Source organism: Dermacentor albipictus, chromosome 1 (assembly GCF_038994185.2).
Source record: "Dermacentor albipictus isolate Rhodes 1998 colony chromosome 1, USDA_Dalb.pri_finalv2, whole genome shotgun sequence".
Lineage (NCBI taxonomy): Eukaryota > Metazoa > Arthropoda > Arachnida > Ixodida > Ixodidae > Dermacentor > Dermacentor albipictus.
The window spans coordinates 252,466,067-252,483,915 of record NC_091821.1 but is presented as its reverse complement, the minus strand read 5'-3'; the positions used below and the strand labels follow the sequence as shown (position 1 = coordinate 252,483,915).

The window sequence follows — 17,849 nt, the reverse complement described above, 5'->3', positions numbered from 1 at the left end:
TGTATAACCAAGAGCAAGCTGGATGTTACATTTTCAAGTTGAACCTTTTACTACAATCCGCTGTGAAAGTGGCAATCTGTTTTCTGCAGCTTGGTCACTAAACATGTGTTCTAAAATAAATCGTACATGTAGTGTTTGTACTCCATAAATTGTACTGTTTATTATAACTTCACTTCTACACTTTAGTTTTTACACTGCAGTCGGTGATCAGTGCGGGTTGGGTCTAGTTGGCTTGAATGCATTAAACAATTTAGGATCCTTAAAGAACTTCGACATTTTCAGGTAATGTGGCATCATACCTGAAAGAAAAAAAAAAATGTAAGACCAAGCACTGCAGTGCCTGAATGCCATGAATGAAAGGAACACTCACCACATTTTTTTGCCTTCATGATTTCTCTCTTGACTTTAACTTGCTGCCCTTCACACAGCCCAGTGATGTGTTTCTCATAAAGTTTTCCAGTATACGGCGATACAAACTGGCTGAGAAGCTTCACATTCTGCAAAAATGGCATTTGTATGCGATATACGACAGGTTTGTTACCATGGGTTCACTAATACACTGTGTGTGTGTGTGTGTGTGTGTGTGTGTGTGTGTGTGTGTGTGTGTGTGTGTGTGTGTGTGTGTGTGTGTGTGTGTGTGTGTGTGTGTGTGTGTGTGTGTGTGTGTGTGTGCGCGCGCGCGCGCGCGTGTGTGTGTATATATATATATTAGACCATACACTTTTTTTTAATTGCCTGTGGCTGCATAGCATAATTGTAGCCCTTGCACTGGATTACTCAGAGCAGCGGACATTACTCGCACAAGAAAACGAAATGCATAATCGACAAATTAAAGGAAAAGCACTATCCCACTTTTTAATTAACCCTTTAATGACATCACATATATTTAAAAATGCTTTTTTTCCATGTAAATGTCGAGAATAAGCATCATGAATGAAAAGAATATTTTGTAGGAACTTTTTCAGCAACATGGAGGGAAAGACGGAAGAAAACTGGAAGTGGGCTTTGCCCCAAGCCACCTATGGCTTCATTTGGAATTACTACAGACAACTCTCATCGTGTGTGGACCATAGGTGTACATTTCATTTGCTTCTGCATCAAGTATTTGACACCACTGCAGCCGGAGATCTTGCATCAGCCTGTCGCCTCTGCACGTGCTTGCAAAAGCAAGCGAGTAATGTGCCAAAGTTCTTCCTCCTGCTCTAAATCCACAAGCGACACTTGCTGCCTGTCATTCAGTGTTGGCCAAGGCATTTAGCCAGGAAGTTTGTACTCAATATCAAAATTTCACAAGAGAAACAAAAAAAAATTCTGGTATGCTGCCTCTAGGCAACATTCATCAATAAAGGGTTCGTTACTATATGATACATATTGCAATTTACTAATTGTAGCTTGCGAGTTTGCAAGGCACATCATATCCACTTGGAACGAATTCTAAGGATCGCACAGGTTTCGAAATATGCACCTTGAAACTTGCAGTATAAGTGTGCTATTGTTTACACATTGAAGCAAAAAAGTAACTGGCACGCCCATGTATTTCGTCGTATGCTTTGGTAATGAATATCTCGAAACTGGTGTCATCCTGAAAATTCGCCCCATTTGGTCATGCCTTATGGCGTCACCGGCCACAATTCATAAATTGCAATATGTGCTGCAAAGTAATTACTTAGACTTAATTAGCGAATCTCTGTCAGTCAATTATGCATTCTACTTTCTCATACAAGTAATGTCCACCTCTAGTAATCCAGCTCAGTGACTAGAATTCTGCAATTTTCCACAGGCAATTTTTAAAAATTCAGTACGGTTAAAAAAACAAGCACCAAGTATGTGAGTACTCCTTGTTGTTGCAACATACTAAGCTTTATGAAAGCGAACACAACTGCACAGTAGACAGTACCAATACATAAGCTACAGATACACACTATCAAGAATATTTTTCTTCTAAAGTACTAAAACCTCATACATCTCCACACTTGATATTGACAATATTTTATTTTATGAGTGCTGTAATCTACACTCATCGGGGATCCATTCACAAGAACGAGAAGCAAGAGGTTTGACAGCGTTCAAGAAGAGCAGTTTGCTTTGTTTACAATCACTATGACCACACATCCATGGCTGGCTTCTGAACTAACGCGAATTTGCAGGCTTTATCGGTCTTTATATATATAAACTACAGCATTTTAAGGTCAATGCGCCTGAAGTTTTGTTTTTCCTCGGGTAACAAAAATCGCACAGTTGGACTTTAACAACGTATAAAATGTGTAATAGTAGCTTTAAATACTTTTTTCTCTTAATTCTATGTATGCACTTACTGTTGCGGCCACTTTCTTCAAGTTTTATGTCCTTCATAATTTTTTCGTGGTACATCACTGTTGGTAAACTGTAGTCACTTTCACTTTGTATTTTTACTGTACTTTGTGCATAACCCTGTAATGCACAGTGCACAATACACGCTAAGCTGGGTTGGGTGAACCTAAAATTCTGACTTAAGCATTAAAATTTATGCAAAGACCAAAGTTGGACTTTTAATATGCTAGTGAAATGGCAGCTGCCTCAGCCAAGACACAAATCAGTGACCATAGCAATCTCATCTGCGCATAGCTCAATTAGCTGTCAGCTGCATTTTCTAGACGGCAGCTTTTCCAGGAAAAATCATGCTTGACATATGAGGGGGTACCCAAAAGAAACCAGAACAGTGCTGCGCCGGGTGGAGCCATTGTACTATGCATTTATCCCACTAGGCAGGCATTGTGCCACTAGTTTTCAGATCACTGCACCCAGCGGCTTCTCACAGGAAGATTTTTCCCGGGTACAGAGAGTTTTTTCGTGAAATCAATTTCACGCACTCCTCGTTTTTTGTGATGTCCTATTTAAATTAATAGCATGCAGTTGTGAAATTGTTTCGTGCTCGAGAAAAATGTCGCACAAACTGTTGAGGTGATAAACACTGCTTAAAAGGACGGTGCTATGGAAAAAGTCAAGTGTACAATTGGTTTTCTTGGTTAAAAAAAGGGGGCAAATGTTGATTCCTGACAAATCTCATTCTAGACGTTTGTCAACTTCACGTAAGGATGTAAATGTCAAAAAAGTTTGTGCACTTGTGCTTGAAGACTGACGACGGGCCATTGAAGAGTTGAAGTTATCTAGTGCAACTTGGAGATCGGGTGAGCAAACTTTAGCAGAAGATTTGGGAATGAAAAGGGTTGCTGCGAAATTTGTGCCTCCAATTTTTACAGATAAGCAAATGAAAAAGATCAAGTAGAAGCATGCCGTGCTTTGAAAGAACAGCTCGAACAAGACCCAGACTTTCCTCCAAAGTTGTTACTTGTGACGAGACACGATGCTATTCATGTGACCCAGAAGCTAAACATCAATCAAGCCAGTGGAAGATGCCATTGTCACCTCACCCAAAAGAAGCACACCAAGTCAAGTCAAACATTAAAACCATGCATATTTGTTTTTTTATGTGAGGGGGACAGTGCATTTGGAGTTCTTTCCACCAGATCAGACTGCAAATCAAGCTTTTAGAAGTGCTGAAGAGATTGTGCAACAGTGTGCGACAAAAAAAAAGACGGATTTATGGAAGTCGGGGGACTAGTTTTTTTACCACGACCACACACCACAGCCATGCACCAGCTCAATGTGTCAGTTTTTGGCAAAAAATAGCACGACTCACTTTCCCCACACCCCTTACTTACCTGACCTCGATTTGTGTGACTTGTTTTGTTTGCTCAAATGAAGAACATGAAAGGACTGCCATTTCACAACATAAAGAGGTGAAGGAAAAAATGAGAAAGGAGCTATTGGCCATGAGAACAGGCAAGCTTGAAAAATGTTTCAAGAATGTAATCGCAGATTGGACAAATGCATTAAGTGTAACTCATTTACTTAGCCCTTTCTCAGCATCTGCTGCCTACCTTCCTTGTTTAATTGGGCAATGCGTGGTTGCATGGAATATCCTTACTTTGAAGGTGACAAAGTTGTTGTGTAAAAAAATAAATACACACCTTTTTAAAAAGAATTCCGGTTACTTTTGGGTACCCCTTGTATGTTGAACCTGACTGCCTTCATTTAAGGTACAAAAATAAGGAAACTTTAGGGTACACCCAGGAACAGTCTTATCGTGCCACCTTTTCACAAAAAGCTGGATGGGTACGGCCATGCTTGGGACTTGTCTGCGTGGGACATGTGCTTTTAGAACTGCAATAAGGCAAAGGAAGCACGTGCACAGGCTCTGGCTGCCAAATTCCAGAAAGCAGGGGTGCTTGGGACTCGTGCTTTCTGTCACCTCTGTGCTAAAAGGTATAGAAATGTCATTGTTGATTAACTATTTAGCAAATTAATTATTTAAACAAAAAACCTGTTTTCATCAAACACTTATGCCTTATCTCATGTGTAATTAGCAAATGAACATAAAAGCATATCTGTGCAGAGGATTAAGAAGACTGTCTAACAACAGTGTCCTATGCATCCCACTTTTCCTGTAAAATTGGAATCAAATTATCAAATATAAGTTCTTATGCTGACAAGGATGGCTAATGAGTAGCAAGAAACATGAAACCATCTTTCACATATGCTAGCCTGTGTATGGAAACTCTCGGCTGGTTAATATGCTCGTGAGCACATCAATGCATAGAGTGAGCAAATGGAGTAATAATAAATGGAGAGAAAAACAAGGAATACATTCCCCGAGTGTATTTGACATGAAAGATGCTTGTATGGAAAAGGCCATTGAAGTAAAACTTCAACTGGCTGGTCAAATGCCCAAGGATAAATGGCTGCAGTGGGTAGCAATGTGGCTTCAGTGACAATAGAACAGGCAGCAAACAAAAGCACCTAGTCGATGTAGTGCAACGTGGTTGGCAATGCCCCAGCATTGCTAACCACATTGCTAACAGAGAAAGGTAGGCAGCAGATGCTGAGAAAGGGCTAAGTAAATGAACTGCGCACAGAAGAATGCATGCAAGCAGAAGTATGAAATTCTTGTGACATTTACCAGCTGTTACAAATATGCATGGAATGAGTTACTGACTGCAATGTATCTCCTTCGAATGCACACTTTGAGAAGAAAAGTGCATCTTTGCATCTTGTATGACGCACCATAGTCATTTCCACGATATCACTAGTCGTCATTCTGTGCAGCTTCTGTGGAGATGGCTTTTAGGATTCTCATTACTATGAGCTTAGGTGCAAACACCATGCATGAAGCAGTACCTGTGCAAAATGCCTCTGGCTAACATAAAAAAATTTTTTTTCATGCTGAAACATTTACATAGCATTTCACGGTGCAGAAATAATACAGTTACTACATCTGAAACTAATAATAAGAGTGGCAAATCTTTAAAACTACTGACAAAGTCTGTGATGTACATTAACAATGCAAACTATAGTCACACCCTGAGATCAGTACCCTCTGATGTATTGTTTACATTAAAACAACATAGCTTATCACAAAACACACAGTTCAACATATCTTGTAGTCATGCAGGGCAAGCACATGGAGCTATCATGCCACAGTGCACGGGCCTCGAAAATATGAGCAGCCTTGCAGGTAGGAAGAGTGGAGAAATACTAGTTTCCTCACATCAGAGCAGTGGTCACTGCAAAAATGCTGCCTCACCTTGTAGTCAACTTCTACGTTATGCTTGCAGAGAATGCACTGGCGAGGCTCCCTTTTAAATGGGTTTTCCATGTTGAAGTCTGGCTGTTTGGGAAAGACATTGCGAACTGAATTCTCCAGAAGAAATCCACGCCACATATGTCACGTACCATGTCTTCATCTACTGCCGTTTCTTGCTCTTTCATCGCATGGCTGGAGGATGTGCTGTAGAGGCTGCCTTTCAGTGCTGGTTCGAAAAGAGTCGGCAACAGACATCAGCAGCAGCTAACACAAAGGTATAGGTCCCAAAGGCAATAGCCTGGCAATTTTTTTCTCCAACTCGACCATTCGAAATCGAACTTGTTCTAGGCAGTTATTTCGTACTCACGCGCCGTCAAATTTGGACGTTCACAATAAGCTTCACATTGAACAAGATTACGGTCATGCCAAAGTCGGTAACAGTAGCACATTAAATGAGTGGTATGAATGTTATTCAGAGCAAATGGAAGTTTAAAATGAAATCAAAACGGCTACATTTGTGCTTAATACGATCAGTGGTACGAAACCACAGTCGTTTGCTGGGCAGGATCTCTGGAACAGCAAAAACTAAGTAGTACACAAGCTTGCCACACTGCACAGGCAAAGAAGAAAAAAAATGTATCAAACACAACGAGATCACCAGAGTATTCAAAGTGATTACCTGAAAGAATCGTGGCACGCACTTCAAATGTTACAGGCCCAGTGCGCAACACGTTCATGGTGCCCAGTATTCGTGCTAAAGGTAGGTATCTGAGCATAATGAATTTGCGTATGCCTTGCATTAACTGACATGAAACATTTAACTGTGTTCACGCTTGATGCGTAGCTATCACAGGAACAGGGCCCGCGGGTACATCCCAACCATGCAAACGCTGTTGGCTGGCTCCATGTGCATATCCGACCGGGACCTATCCGACCTATATGGATGGATGGATGGATGGTGGCTATACCCATAGAGTTAGTAGAACAACTCTAGAGGAAAAGCTGGGCCGGAAAAGTGGGAACCTCTAGGGCGCCGCCCTGTTGCTACTGGTCAATGTGGCCAGCGCAATTACTATTGAAAGAGCTGAGAACAAGTACAGGTCACCTTATGCTTTGTCACCTAAAAACGCATACCTGATGGCTTTATGAAGGTGGTACGTTAATATTAAGTTTACAGAAAGCGATCGCTAAGTCCCTGACTTATGTAAATCACGATGTACGCATTCATGCAATAAAGGATGACGCGAATTTCGGTTTCGAATCTGTTTTTTTGGATGCGTAGTAGTTTCGTTTGACATGCGATCGCGCGTCGACATCGGACGCTATGACACACTCGTGCCTTATGTGCCACCGAAGCCCCGAAGTGGTCTGGCATATACCTTCACATGTAAGTAAATGAATTTATCTTCTTGTTGAGAATATCACGCGAGTAGGCAGCTCTTGTGGTACATCACAATCGTTCGAGAAGCGTCACAGTAGAGCATTTTTCTGCATGTGGAGCGGTGTTTTTATTTGCAGGTTTCCCTTCAGTAGGAAATTGCTGGACAGGCGGACCAGCGCACCGGAATTGTACTGGCGAAGCCACAAGCAACTCAAAGAATCTGTTTAATTGTTGCACTTCGAACAATCATGCTTCTACAAAGGCCACAGCAGAAAAACAGCCTGATGACCGAGTATTTCTGTGCCACGAAGTAATCAAGAGGCGAGTGCCTAATGCGGACGAAATAGAGTGCATCGAGACTTAGAACGACAGAAAGCTGAGCTAGTTCGTAAGGATTCATTATGCAAAACAGAGGTGAGGCGTGCAGACAGGACACAAGAGTAGAGAAGTGGGCGGCGCGCATGTTGTTTGCTTGTAAATACTCTACTCTTGTTTCCTGTCTGCACGCCTCACCTCCGTTTTGCATAACGAGTGCATCAAGCCACATATTAATAGCTTAGGCGTTTTATTAACTGTGCAATATTTTCAACACTTCCTTGCATGCCATTTCATGTGGCATATCTTTTCTGGTCACAAATTTGTGCAGCGAATCTATTTGCATGATCGACTCCGGGCCTGTGGGACCGTTCACTTGCACTTGATGCTGAGTCTTTTACATGTACCCATAAATTGCAGATATGCACATCAGATCCCTGCGAGCACTTTCAAAATTCAATTATTTTCGACAACAGGCACATATGCAATACTGACATAATCCGGAATACCACTAAGCAGCTGGGACACATTTTTGTTGACCATACTCGCAGGTAAAATAAGTACATCATGTGGACAGCTCCAGCTCATTTTCCTTAAGTCGGTGTGTACAAGGGTTATGCAAAAATAATTTTTTTCTCGCGCACCGATTATATTGCTTTATAAGCAAGAGAACCCACCACGTTAGTGTAACGTATCTTGTGCATCACACTAATATGTGCTTTCATTTACCAAGTGAGATGAGTTACTTTTATGGCTCATTCATTCATATCACACTGCAAGCTGCATTCATCAATCTTCAATGGGATTTTGCAAATGTTTAATGAAACATGTTTCCCTTTTATGCAGATATGCAATGGCAAGCCCTTCCCTGTGTTCCAAAGGTAAAATTTAAGCTCTAAATTAAAGAAGACATTTCTAGTCAGAAACAAGCAAAAATAGTGAATGCAGAGTATCAGAAGCCCAAGGTACAGAAATTATGAGAAGTGTCGAATGATTTTAAGGAAAGAGTCGTATTTAAAAATGCAAGACCCTTTAGTGGAGGTCAAGCAAGTCAATATAGGTAGAATACTCTGCAAAATTATGCGAGTGAGGGGATGTCATACAATGGGTCAGGAAATGCATTGTTTTTCTGCAAAACAAAAGCTGATTGCCATTACATAAGTCACTTTAGCATCATGATAAATTCAGAAATAAACCAAAAAACAAGACACGCAAAAATAAACAAAACATTTAATGATATTTCATCAGAACTTTTTGTTGGGCTAGTTGGTGCATATTACTGAAGTACTATAGCGCCAAACAGACGACACAAGAAGAAGAGACACAGACATAAGCGCTCGTCCGTGTCTCTTCTTGTGTCGTCTGTTTGGCGCTATAGTACTTCAGCCATTTAATGATGCTCTCTCCACACTGGGATAAATAAAAACAAACACATCACATCTAATGTGGACATATCAGATGCCTTGTGAAACATAAAGGAACAATTCAGTTTCGAGCTATGGCACTTGCCGCATAGATGTGGGGGGGGGGGGGGGGGGGGGCCTTGCACCAATAGTGATAGTTACCACTGCATTTAGAAATTGAAAGCATTCGTGCAGACAAGGATGATTCTTTATATTTTTGGCTACCACTTCAAATGCCTCCACCAAGTGTTACAATGCTGCATGCAGCCATACTAAGGATCTCGCAACAACACCTGCAGGTAAAAAGCAGAAGCAGTCAAAGTGCTGGTGTGTTCTGGACACTATGTTTGAAAACTTTTATGCAAGAAGAGTGCAAGAAGCAGACATAACTGCATTTATTTCCATAATTCCCCATTTAAATGGCCTTTTCTTTTTGCTTAGACAATGCCTACGCCTAGCCACAGCAGCTCCCTCATACAGACTCCGCAAACCAAGAGGCCGTGGAGGCAAATGCAGGTAAGAGGCAATAAGCAATAGCACTGGTATCGACATTCATCTAATTTCTTTTTATTTCGTTTAGGCAGCCAGCACACCTCAAACAGCCACCTTGACTGCGGGTGTGTCACCCTAGTCGCCAAGGAAACATTTGAGGGAAAGTGACAGGCAATGTGAACAGCCACTTCTCCATGTAAACAATACTCTTTCTCTCGGATGACTCCTACGCCTCACCACGCCAGCACACTTGTGCACAAAGATGCCGCAGAGGCACGTGCAGGTCAGAGGCAAGAGGCAGTGGCACTGGTGTCGACATTTACCCAATTTCTTTCTCTCACACTGAGGCAGCCAGCACACCTCGAACAGCCACCTCGACTGCGGGTGTGTTAGTTGATCCCTGTTGTACATATGCTCATAATAAACTTCAGTAAACTTGAACTTCATAATAAACTTGAAGGCAAATGGTACATTGATGCATTGTATTTTTGAACATTTATTGTACACATACAATATATGTTATACTTTGCAGTGCTACAGAGCGTATTTTGAAGCTTCCCCCTATATTTTGCACCTTTAATTACGTATGTGTTGTGTGGCCCTCAATGCAGTTCATGTTGTAGCAGCTGCTTTGTCTGTGTATCGCACATTGGCTTAAGCTCGTGATATCCACATACTTCTCTCACATATACAAAATAAAGTTCTATGTAGTCCTCAGTGTTACAACAAAAAATGAAAGTAAACAATCCGATCGTGTAATTATGTTTATTACAGTGATTCCTACGACAGTTACTGACAAGTTGACAACTTGAACTGGTCAATCGGTCCATAGCCTCCTCTATTTTTCAAAAATAAAGGAGGCTATGATCCGTCATGGCAAGGAATTGTATGTATACATAAAAAAAGGGGGTATGTGTGTGTTTGTAGTGGGGGTATAGGATTAGGGCGATACGAAAAAAATGTACCAACACCGTCCTCTAGACCCATTCCGTTGAGGTACCGTAACAAAACGTATTATGCATAAAATTCATACAACCAACTCTGATATTACTACAGACGCCAGGCGACGCGAGCTACATTTGTCATGATGCATTCGCGACTGCACCGGATGCCCTCCACATTATTCTCGTTAATCGTGCTCACTGCGCCGAGGCAAAAGAAAGACCATGGGCGCAGGTGCCTTTAAAGTATCTCGACCTTGCAAGGCACGGCTGCGCGTGCCAGGGGAGCTGTCCGTGCGAACACTCCCTGGCACACACCTGCCTCGGCGGCCCCAACCTACGTACCGTTCTGCTTCGAGCTTTGATCCCCCCACTGTCCCTCGGGTGCCCTGGAGTTCCTGCGCCGCCTGCTCTACTACCATCTCAGGTGCTCTCCTGAGACTTCCGTTTGTCGGTTACATGTGCCCTACAGCTGGATCATTACTTATAATAATAAAAAACCCGATCTATCGTCACGACGATAGATCGCGAAAGCGGCTTTTGCAACATACCGCGCCCGTGCGAAGATAATTACGGAACGCCAACGAGGAATCTGACCACAGCTTCGAGCTCGTAACGTCGTCGAGTGACACTCCTGCAACAGGCGTGACCGCTGAAAACCGCATACCGCCAGAAGCTTGAACAGGATCATCCCTCGGTTGCATAACTGCCAGCTCTACGGCCAACATGGACCACACCCACACCATCCCGCAACATAGAATAAAGAACCGACTTATGAAGCCCAAACACACGGCTGCACGCACACATCACAACACTTCAAGCGAGACGCCATGCTGCTACGCTGCTACTGTTGCCGGATTAAAACTGACTACTGTCACCAAGTCTAGCAAGCGTCTCAGGAGCTGGCAACCTCGGCGCGTAGCAACATGGCGGCGCTCTTGAGGTTCCCGATTTTAATGCATGGGCCCTATGGGTAGCTTGTCCTCTAGAGTCAGTATAGTAACTCTATGGCTATACCCTTTGTGGATGGATGGATGTTATGAGCGTCCCCTTTGGAACGGGGCGGTGGCTTGCGCCACCAAGCTCTTGCTACTATGCTGTCTAATATCCTACCTAGGTTAACCAATGAAAAAAAAAAAAACACTATGAACTACCACATCCAAATTTTCTGATACCCTATTGTGAACTGTGCTTTTGTACGTCTCCGTCCTTTGTCGTTTCCCTACTTTTCTTCCACCAATCCTCCAATCGCCTCTTACTGATGTCTATTGCGGACCTGTTTGCTTTACCACTGCTCCCGCTGAACCCAAGGGCTTCAAGGAGGCCAGTGGTGCCTAAATCGACCGCTGGATAGACGTCTTCACATTCTAATAAAATATGCTCCGTCGTTTCCCTAGCTTTACCGCAGCAAGCACATGCTTCTTCTTCCTTCCTATATCTCGCTTTATAGGTGCGTGTTCTAAGGCATCCCGATCTCGCTTCGAAAAGTAATGAGCTTCCCTTTGAGTTATCATAAATGGTTTCTTTCCTAATTTCGTTTTTTCCCCTTAAGTAGTTACTCATGGCAGGTTTCTTTTCCATTTCCGCCACCCATAAGATTAATTCAGCCTCTCTGACTTTCCGCTTGACCTTCTTTGTTGCTGTGTTGCCCACCCCACAGGCCGCATACTTGGTGGTAAGCTTCCTAGTTCTTTTCCTCCACTGTGAATTAATGTTTTGCCTGTACAGATACCTGAACACTCTCCCAGCCCATTTACTTTCCTCCATATTCCTCAGCCGTTCTTCATACTCAATTTTACTGCGAGCTTCCCTCACTTCAAAACTAGTCCAGCCCATATCCCCTTGCACAGCTTCATTTGTAGTCTTCCCGTGAGCGCCCAATGCGAGGCGACCCACTGACCTTTGGTTCCCGTCGAGTCCTGATTGTACCCCTGATTTAAAGCAAACAACCGCATTTCCAAAAGTAAGTCCTGGAACCATTACACTTTTCCACATACCTCGGAGGACCTCGTACCTATTTGTAACAGGCGGCGGCTGGCGCCACCTAGCCTTTTGCTCCCCCTCCTATTTTTTTTTCTTTCTTTATATCCTCTTCTCCTTAAACTAGTTTTCACTCCCCTCCTCCCTCCAAAATAACTATCTAAAAAAGTATAGGAAACATTATCTCCCCGATTTATGGTATTATCTCTCCCTTGACTTCCTCCACCAATCCTCTAGCCTCCCCTTCGTTACTGCCAGTCTTTTCTCGTCTATTTGCCCTCGTTCCCCGGGAAAACCCAATGCCTTTTGCATATCTGCCACTGTTCCCTGTGCCAGAGTCGGGCGAAGGTCTGTGCATCTCAGCACTATGTGCTCAGAGGTCTCCATTTCGGCTCCGCAAGCTGTGCACCAAAGGTCCACGTCTTCAAAATTAGCCCTGTATGTTTTCGTTCTCAAAACCCCCGTCCTAGCTTCGAATAATAGTGAGCTGCCCCGCGAGTTATCAAATAAGAGCTCTCTCTTAATCTCCTGTTTTTGTGACCTATACATAGATAGCGCTGGCTTTCCGAGCATTCTTTCTTCGCTTTCTTCCCACATTTTTCTTTCCGTCTCCTTCACTTCCTTTCCCACACTAGAGCCACGTTAGACCCCCTCCCTTTTGCTGTAGGTATCTATTCCTCAGCTTCCTCGTTCTGAGTGTCCACATTGTATTCAAACTTTTCATGTATAGATATTTGTACACTTTTCCTGCCCACCTTTTTTCCTCCAGTGCTGGGAGTCTCGGTTCATATTTTAGCTTACTTATTGCGTCTCTACCTTCGAATGACGTCCATCCCATGTCCCCCTGCGCTCCCTCATAGTTCCCGTGCGTTATCGTGTCATAGCACTTTCTTGTCGAAAGTGCTATGACACTTCGATAACGGGCACGCCGTTCGTGACCAGGAAGTACCGGGCGCGCCGCGTTAAATATAGAAAGCAAATGCGGGCAAGATATTATATTGTGGAACAAAATAAACCCCAAAGGGACCAAACTCCTTTAAGGGGGTATGGTAGGGAAAACGTGTCACTTGTGTTTAAGCGGTCTATCGCAAAAAACTACTGAATAAAGCAAAATGAAAATTTGCATGGTGGTATATTGCGAATTTTTGTTTAGCAATTTTCGCAAATACGTATTAAATTTTGGCTAGAGTTTTATGTTTCAGTGTGCCTTTTCTCAGTAATGAATAACAGGATAACTGCCAAAGTTGGTAGTTGTTAGTAGTTAGTGGTATACAAGCGGACAGTTATATTTCATATATGGCTGTCTTCAAACGGAACCTAAAAATGTTTATTTGTGCATGCACCATGCGAGGAAACAATTTTTTTTTCTGTACTGGTTACGTCTAAGTAGAGATGAACCTGAAGATTTAATTTTTTCGGTTAATATCATAATAACCATATTATAATATTAGAGGTTCACGTTGTTGGCAACAAAAAGCTTCACGGTGATCGGTTGAGCGCTTTTCTACAAAAGGTACATCAAATTCATAAAAAAAGAATGAAATATGTCAGTCCGAGAAATACACGATTTGATATAGGTGTTAGCACACGTCAACTCCGCGTCTTCTTCCAAGTGAAGCTCACAATTCCTTGCGTTTCTTGCACATAGCACATGATTGCGAAAAATTCCGAAGGATATTAATGTCAAGAGAACGAAATCCCGACGTCCTTGCTCGGTCGATATTGAAACTGCCACATGGAAAACTTTCATCTATATTTAAAAAGCGCGCTACGACGTACATTGTTGTTGCTGCTCTTATTGTTACTGGCATTTTTACAGCGAAGGCTGTGTATGACTAACCTTCCGTAGTTATTTCGGCGTACGGCAATATAAAACAAACCCATACGGGTGCAGTGCGGCGGTATGGTTGTATGGTGGCTATGTAGCCTCCATATAGTGGCGGCGCAGATGTCAAAATGCGGAACAGATTAGATCTCTCTCTCTCTCTCTCTCTCTCTCTCTCTATATATATATATATATATATATATATATATATATATATATATATATATATATATATATATATATATATATATATAGCTTGTACGCCACCGTCTATGATAGTTGAAATAAAGCTCTCACTGATATGTAAGTTGAAGTGTACAGCTTCTGACGTGCTCTTCCACAACGTGAAATTCAAATGAAGCTTTATTTGCTTACTATCCCGAGTTGTTGCAAATTTGCAAAGTAGGACAGGGCAAGTAAACGTTGCGCCCCCGGGCAAAGACGTCTCCCAGAAAGATTCCACGAGCCCCTTTCTATGCTGTGGCTCCCCTCTGGTCCCCTCCATTGCTGGAAACTTGCGGTGCGGAGAGCTGCGGGTAGCCGATAATATCGCATCGATGCTGGGTACACTGTGCATTTACACTCCCATGCGAGGTGGAAGACATTGGTACAGTGTACTAGAATAACATTGGCTCGCGTTACGATGCCGCACGTCAAAAACAACGATCCGTAGATTTGTCTGATCCGATATGTCCGTTAGTGCATGCTCTTTGGTAGTGGATGGCCGCCTTCGCGGATAATATGTCCAGCATTAAGTTTTTCAATACCGCTTTGCGTGGTGCATTTCTTGTTCTTGTTTCCTAGTGAAATGGTGCAACCCAGTCTGAAAGATCGGCCATGAATCGGCGCTGAAAAACTGGTATAAATATTTCTTCTTTTTTTTTGATCAAGTAAGGCATTTGCTCTTCTATAAAGTTCGCGATCGTGTTACTTCTCTTCACCTAATATGACCCCAGCTGGAGCTGACAGTGTCACTATCTTATGCTGTGTCCGCGCAATCAGGACCTTCTGCAGGGGCATGCAATTTTGTTTTTCACATCCTTCGGCACTGTGCACCTACTAAACCGGCTTTTGTAGCACTGAATGTTGACAAATAAATAGTGCTAATAAGCACGCCTAAGCCCTACGTAATAAAACATTAAATCACTACATAAACATTGCGTATATATATGCCTCCACCCCGTTTTCAGACTAAAGGCCGCACGCAGCAGCCGCGTCACATCAGGGAGGAGCTTTGCGCCGATCCTCACTGTCTAGCATACGTAATCATGCGAACGGAAATTAAAATTTGCAGCCGGATATCTCGGAACACGGGCATGCTAGAAGAATTCTGCCAAGTGGAACTGTGCAGAATCACGACTGCCTCTAACTTTTCAACACAAGCATGCCCGCTTACTGATGTCACTAAAAAGATAATTATTCTACTTAATTGGCCGGCAGACAGCGACAACTATCGTCTCACTTTGTGTCCCCCTGAACACATAACTTATTTGCATAGGTGAACTTCACCTACCTCCTAGCGCATAATTTTAAGAAAACCGTAAAACTTAACCCTGTATATAAACATGAATTTCCGACTACAGCGTCACGATACCACCTGGTGCTAGTATAATAATGATTCCGGTAACGTCCGACGACACATGCGAAGGCGAAATACTCGCAGAGTGCAACGTCTCTCTTCTACTTACCCTCGGACTTAGCGTGGCTCGAGGAATCATTGAAATTAGGTATGGCCAAGCTGACGTCTTGATCACTACACAAATGAACACCGACACCTCTTCCATGGCACTGCCGTCGCTTACGCTGAAGCCTTGGAGGACGTCATTGAGTGTTTCGCTTGTGGAGAAAGCGGTAGCGATGAAGAATGCGTTACAAATATCGACATCAACAACGAGCCGTCGGAGGACAATAAGGAACCACTGTGAGGACTGTTGTGCGAATTCAAGGACTGCTTCGCTCGATCGTCTAAAGTCAGTCAGACGCCAGTCATGCAGCACAGGATAATTAATTACGGCGATGCACGTCCTATTCACCAGCTGCCATATCGTGTTTCGCAGAAAAAACGTCAAGGAGATGATTGACCGATGGCGTCATCCAACCTTCAAACAGTCCGTGGTCGTCACCAGTTGTCCTGGTAAAGAAGGATGGCACTCTCCGTTTCTGTGTTGATTACAGAAAACTCAACTACGTCACAAGACGTCTATCCGTTGCCAGGCATAAATGACTCTCTCGACCGGCTACGGCGAGCCAGGTATTTTTCCTCCCTTGACTTCAAAAGTGGGTACGCCCACTGGCAAATGAGGTGGACGAGCGTGACCGGGAGAAAACAGCCTTTGTTACTCCGGATGGACTCTACGCGAGTTCCGAATACATCCGTTCGGGTTGTGCTCCGCTCCGGCAACTTTCCAACGGATGATGGACACTGCGTGCTAGCCGACCTAAAATGGCAAACCTGTCTCGTCTACCTGGATGATGTGGTCGCATTTTCAGGCAGCTTCTCCTGACATCTTAAGCAACTGCGGCAAATGCTCGAGGCAATCCGATCGGCCAACCTCACGTTAAAGCCTCAGAAATGTCACTTCGGTTATGAAGCACTGAACTTCCTTGGACATGTGAGCGTGGAAGGCGTCCGTTCCAATCGCCAGAAAACTGCCGCTGTAGCTGCTTTCCCGACCCCTACCGACAAGAAAAGCGTTCGACGCTTCCTGGGACTGTACGCAATTTTTCTAAAATTGCCGAACCACTTACTCATCTCACCAGAGACGACACACCGTTCATTTTGAAGCTCTGAACAAGAAGCGGCTTTCAATGAGCTTCGACACCACCTGGCATCGCCCCCTGTTCTTGGGCAATTCGACGAAGAAGCCGAAACGGAAATACATACCGACGCCAGTAACGTCGGTCTGGGTGCGGTGCTCGTACAGCGGCAGGAGAACGGCGAAAGGGTCATAGCTGGTCCACCATATCATGACCCGAGTCCAATTACGCTACCATTGAGAAAGAGTGTCTTGCCGTCGTATGGGCACTTGCCAATTTCCGATCTAATCTCTGTGGCCGTCCATTCCGGGTCGTGACTGATCATCACTCCTTATGCTGGCTGGCAAACCTAAGAGACCCTTCTGGACGACTGGCACGGTAGAGCCTGCGCCTGCAGGAATACGACATGACCATCGTGTACAAGTCAGGCCGCACACACGACAATGCCGACACATTGTCGCGTGTGCGCCTGTTGAACCTGCCGATCGACACACAGAAGATGACAACGCTTTTCTCGGCGCCATATGCTAGGCAGACGTATCTATACACGGCAGCGAGCAGATTGTGAACTGCGACCGATCATTGAACATCTAGAAGGTCACAACGTGCGTCTGCCCCCACAAATTGCTCGCGGATTGTCGCTTTGTTTGCGACAGGGCATCTTATACAAGAAGAATTCTGCTGCCAGCAACAAAACCTGTATTTTGGTCGTGCCAGCAAAGCTTCGTGACGAAATCCTATTCGCATGCCACGACGAGCCTGCGTCTGGCCACTTGGGTTTCACTGGAACCCTTATTAGGGTACGGAAATCGTACTACTGGCCGAAACTCGCCAGTTGTTGTGTCAAAAGATACGTCCAAGCCTACCGTGAATGTCAGCGCCGAAAGTTGCCCAATGTGAAACCTGTGCGATTGCTGAATCCTATCGAGCCGCCTCGAGGGCCCTTCGATCGATTCGGCATGGACCTCCTGGGCCCGTTTCCGTTGTCTATTTCCGGAAACGAGTGGATCATCGTCACAGACTATTTAACCCGCTATGCTGAAACAAAGGATCTTCCTATAGAGGCACAGCTTCTGAAGTAATTGCACAGTTTTTCGTACAGAACATCGTACTACGTCATGGCACCTCAACC

The 17,849-nt window shown here is 43.8% G+C and overlaps 1 protein-coding gene across 1 annotated transcript; it reads right to left on the bottom strand.

Moving 5' to 3' along the window:
- Nucleotides 1-131: 131 nt before the first annotated feature.
- On the bottom strand, nt 132-6,557 carry mRpS18C (mitochondrial ribosomal protein S18C). The gene is made up of 5 exons (XM_065430965.1): nt 6,303-6,557; nt 5,773-5,849; nt 5,624-5,707; nt 371-497; nt 132-299 (listed from the first exon to the last, which is right to left on the bottom strand). Exons 1-5 carry the CDS (start codon nt 6,421-6,423, stop codon nt 208-210), a joined length of 501 nt encoding a protein of 166 aa, XP_065287037.1. The 5' UTR covers nt 6,424-6,557; the 3' UTR covers nt 132-207.
- Nucleotides 6,558-17,849: the final 11,292 nt, after the last annotated feature.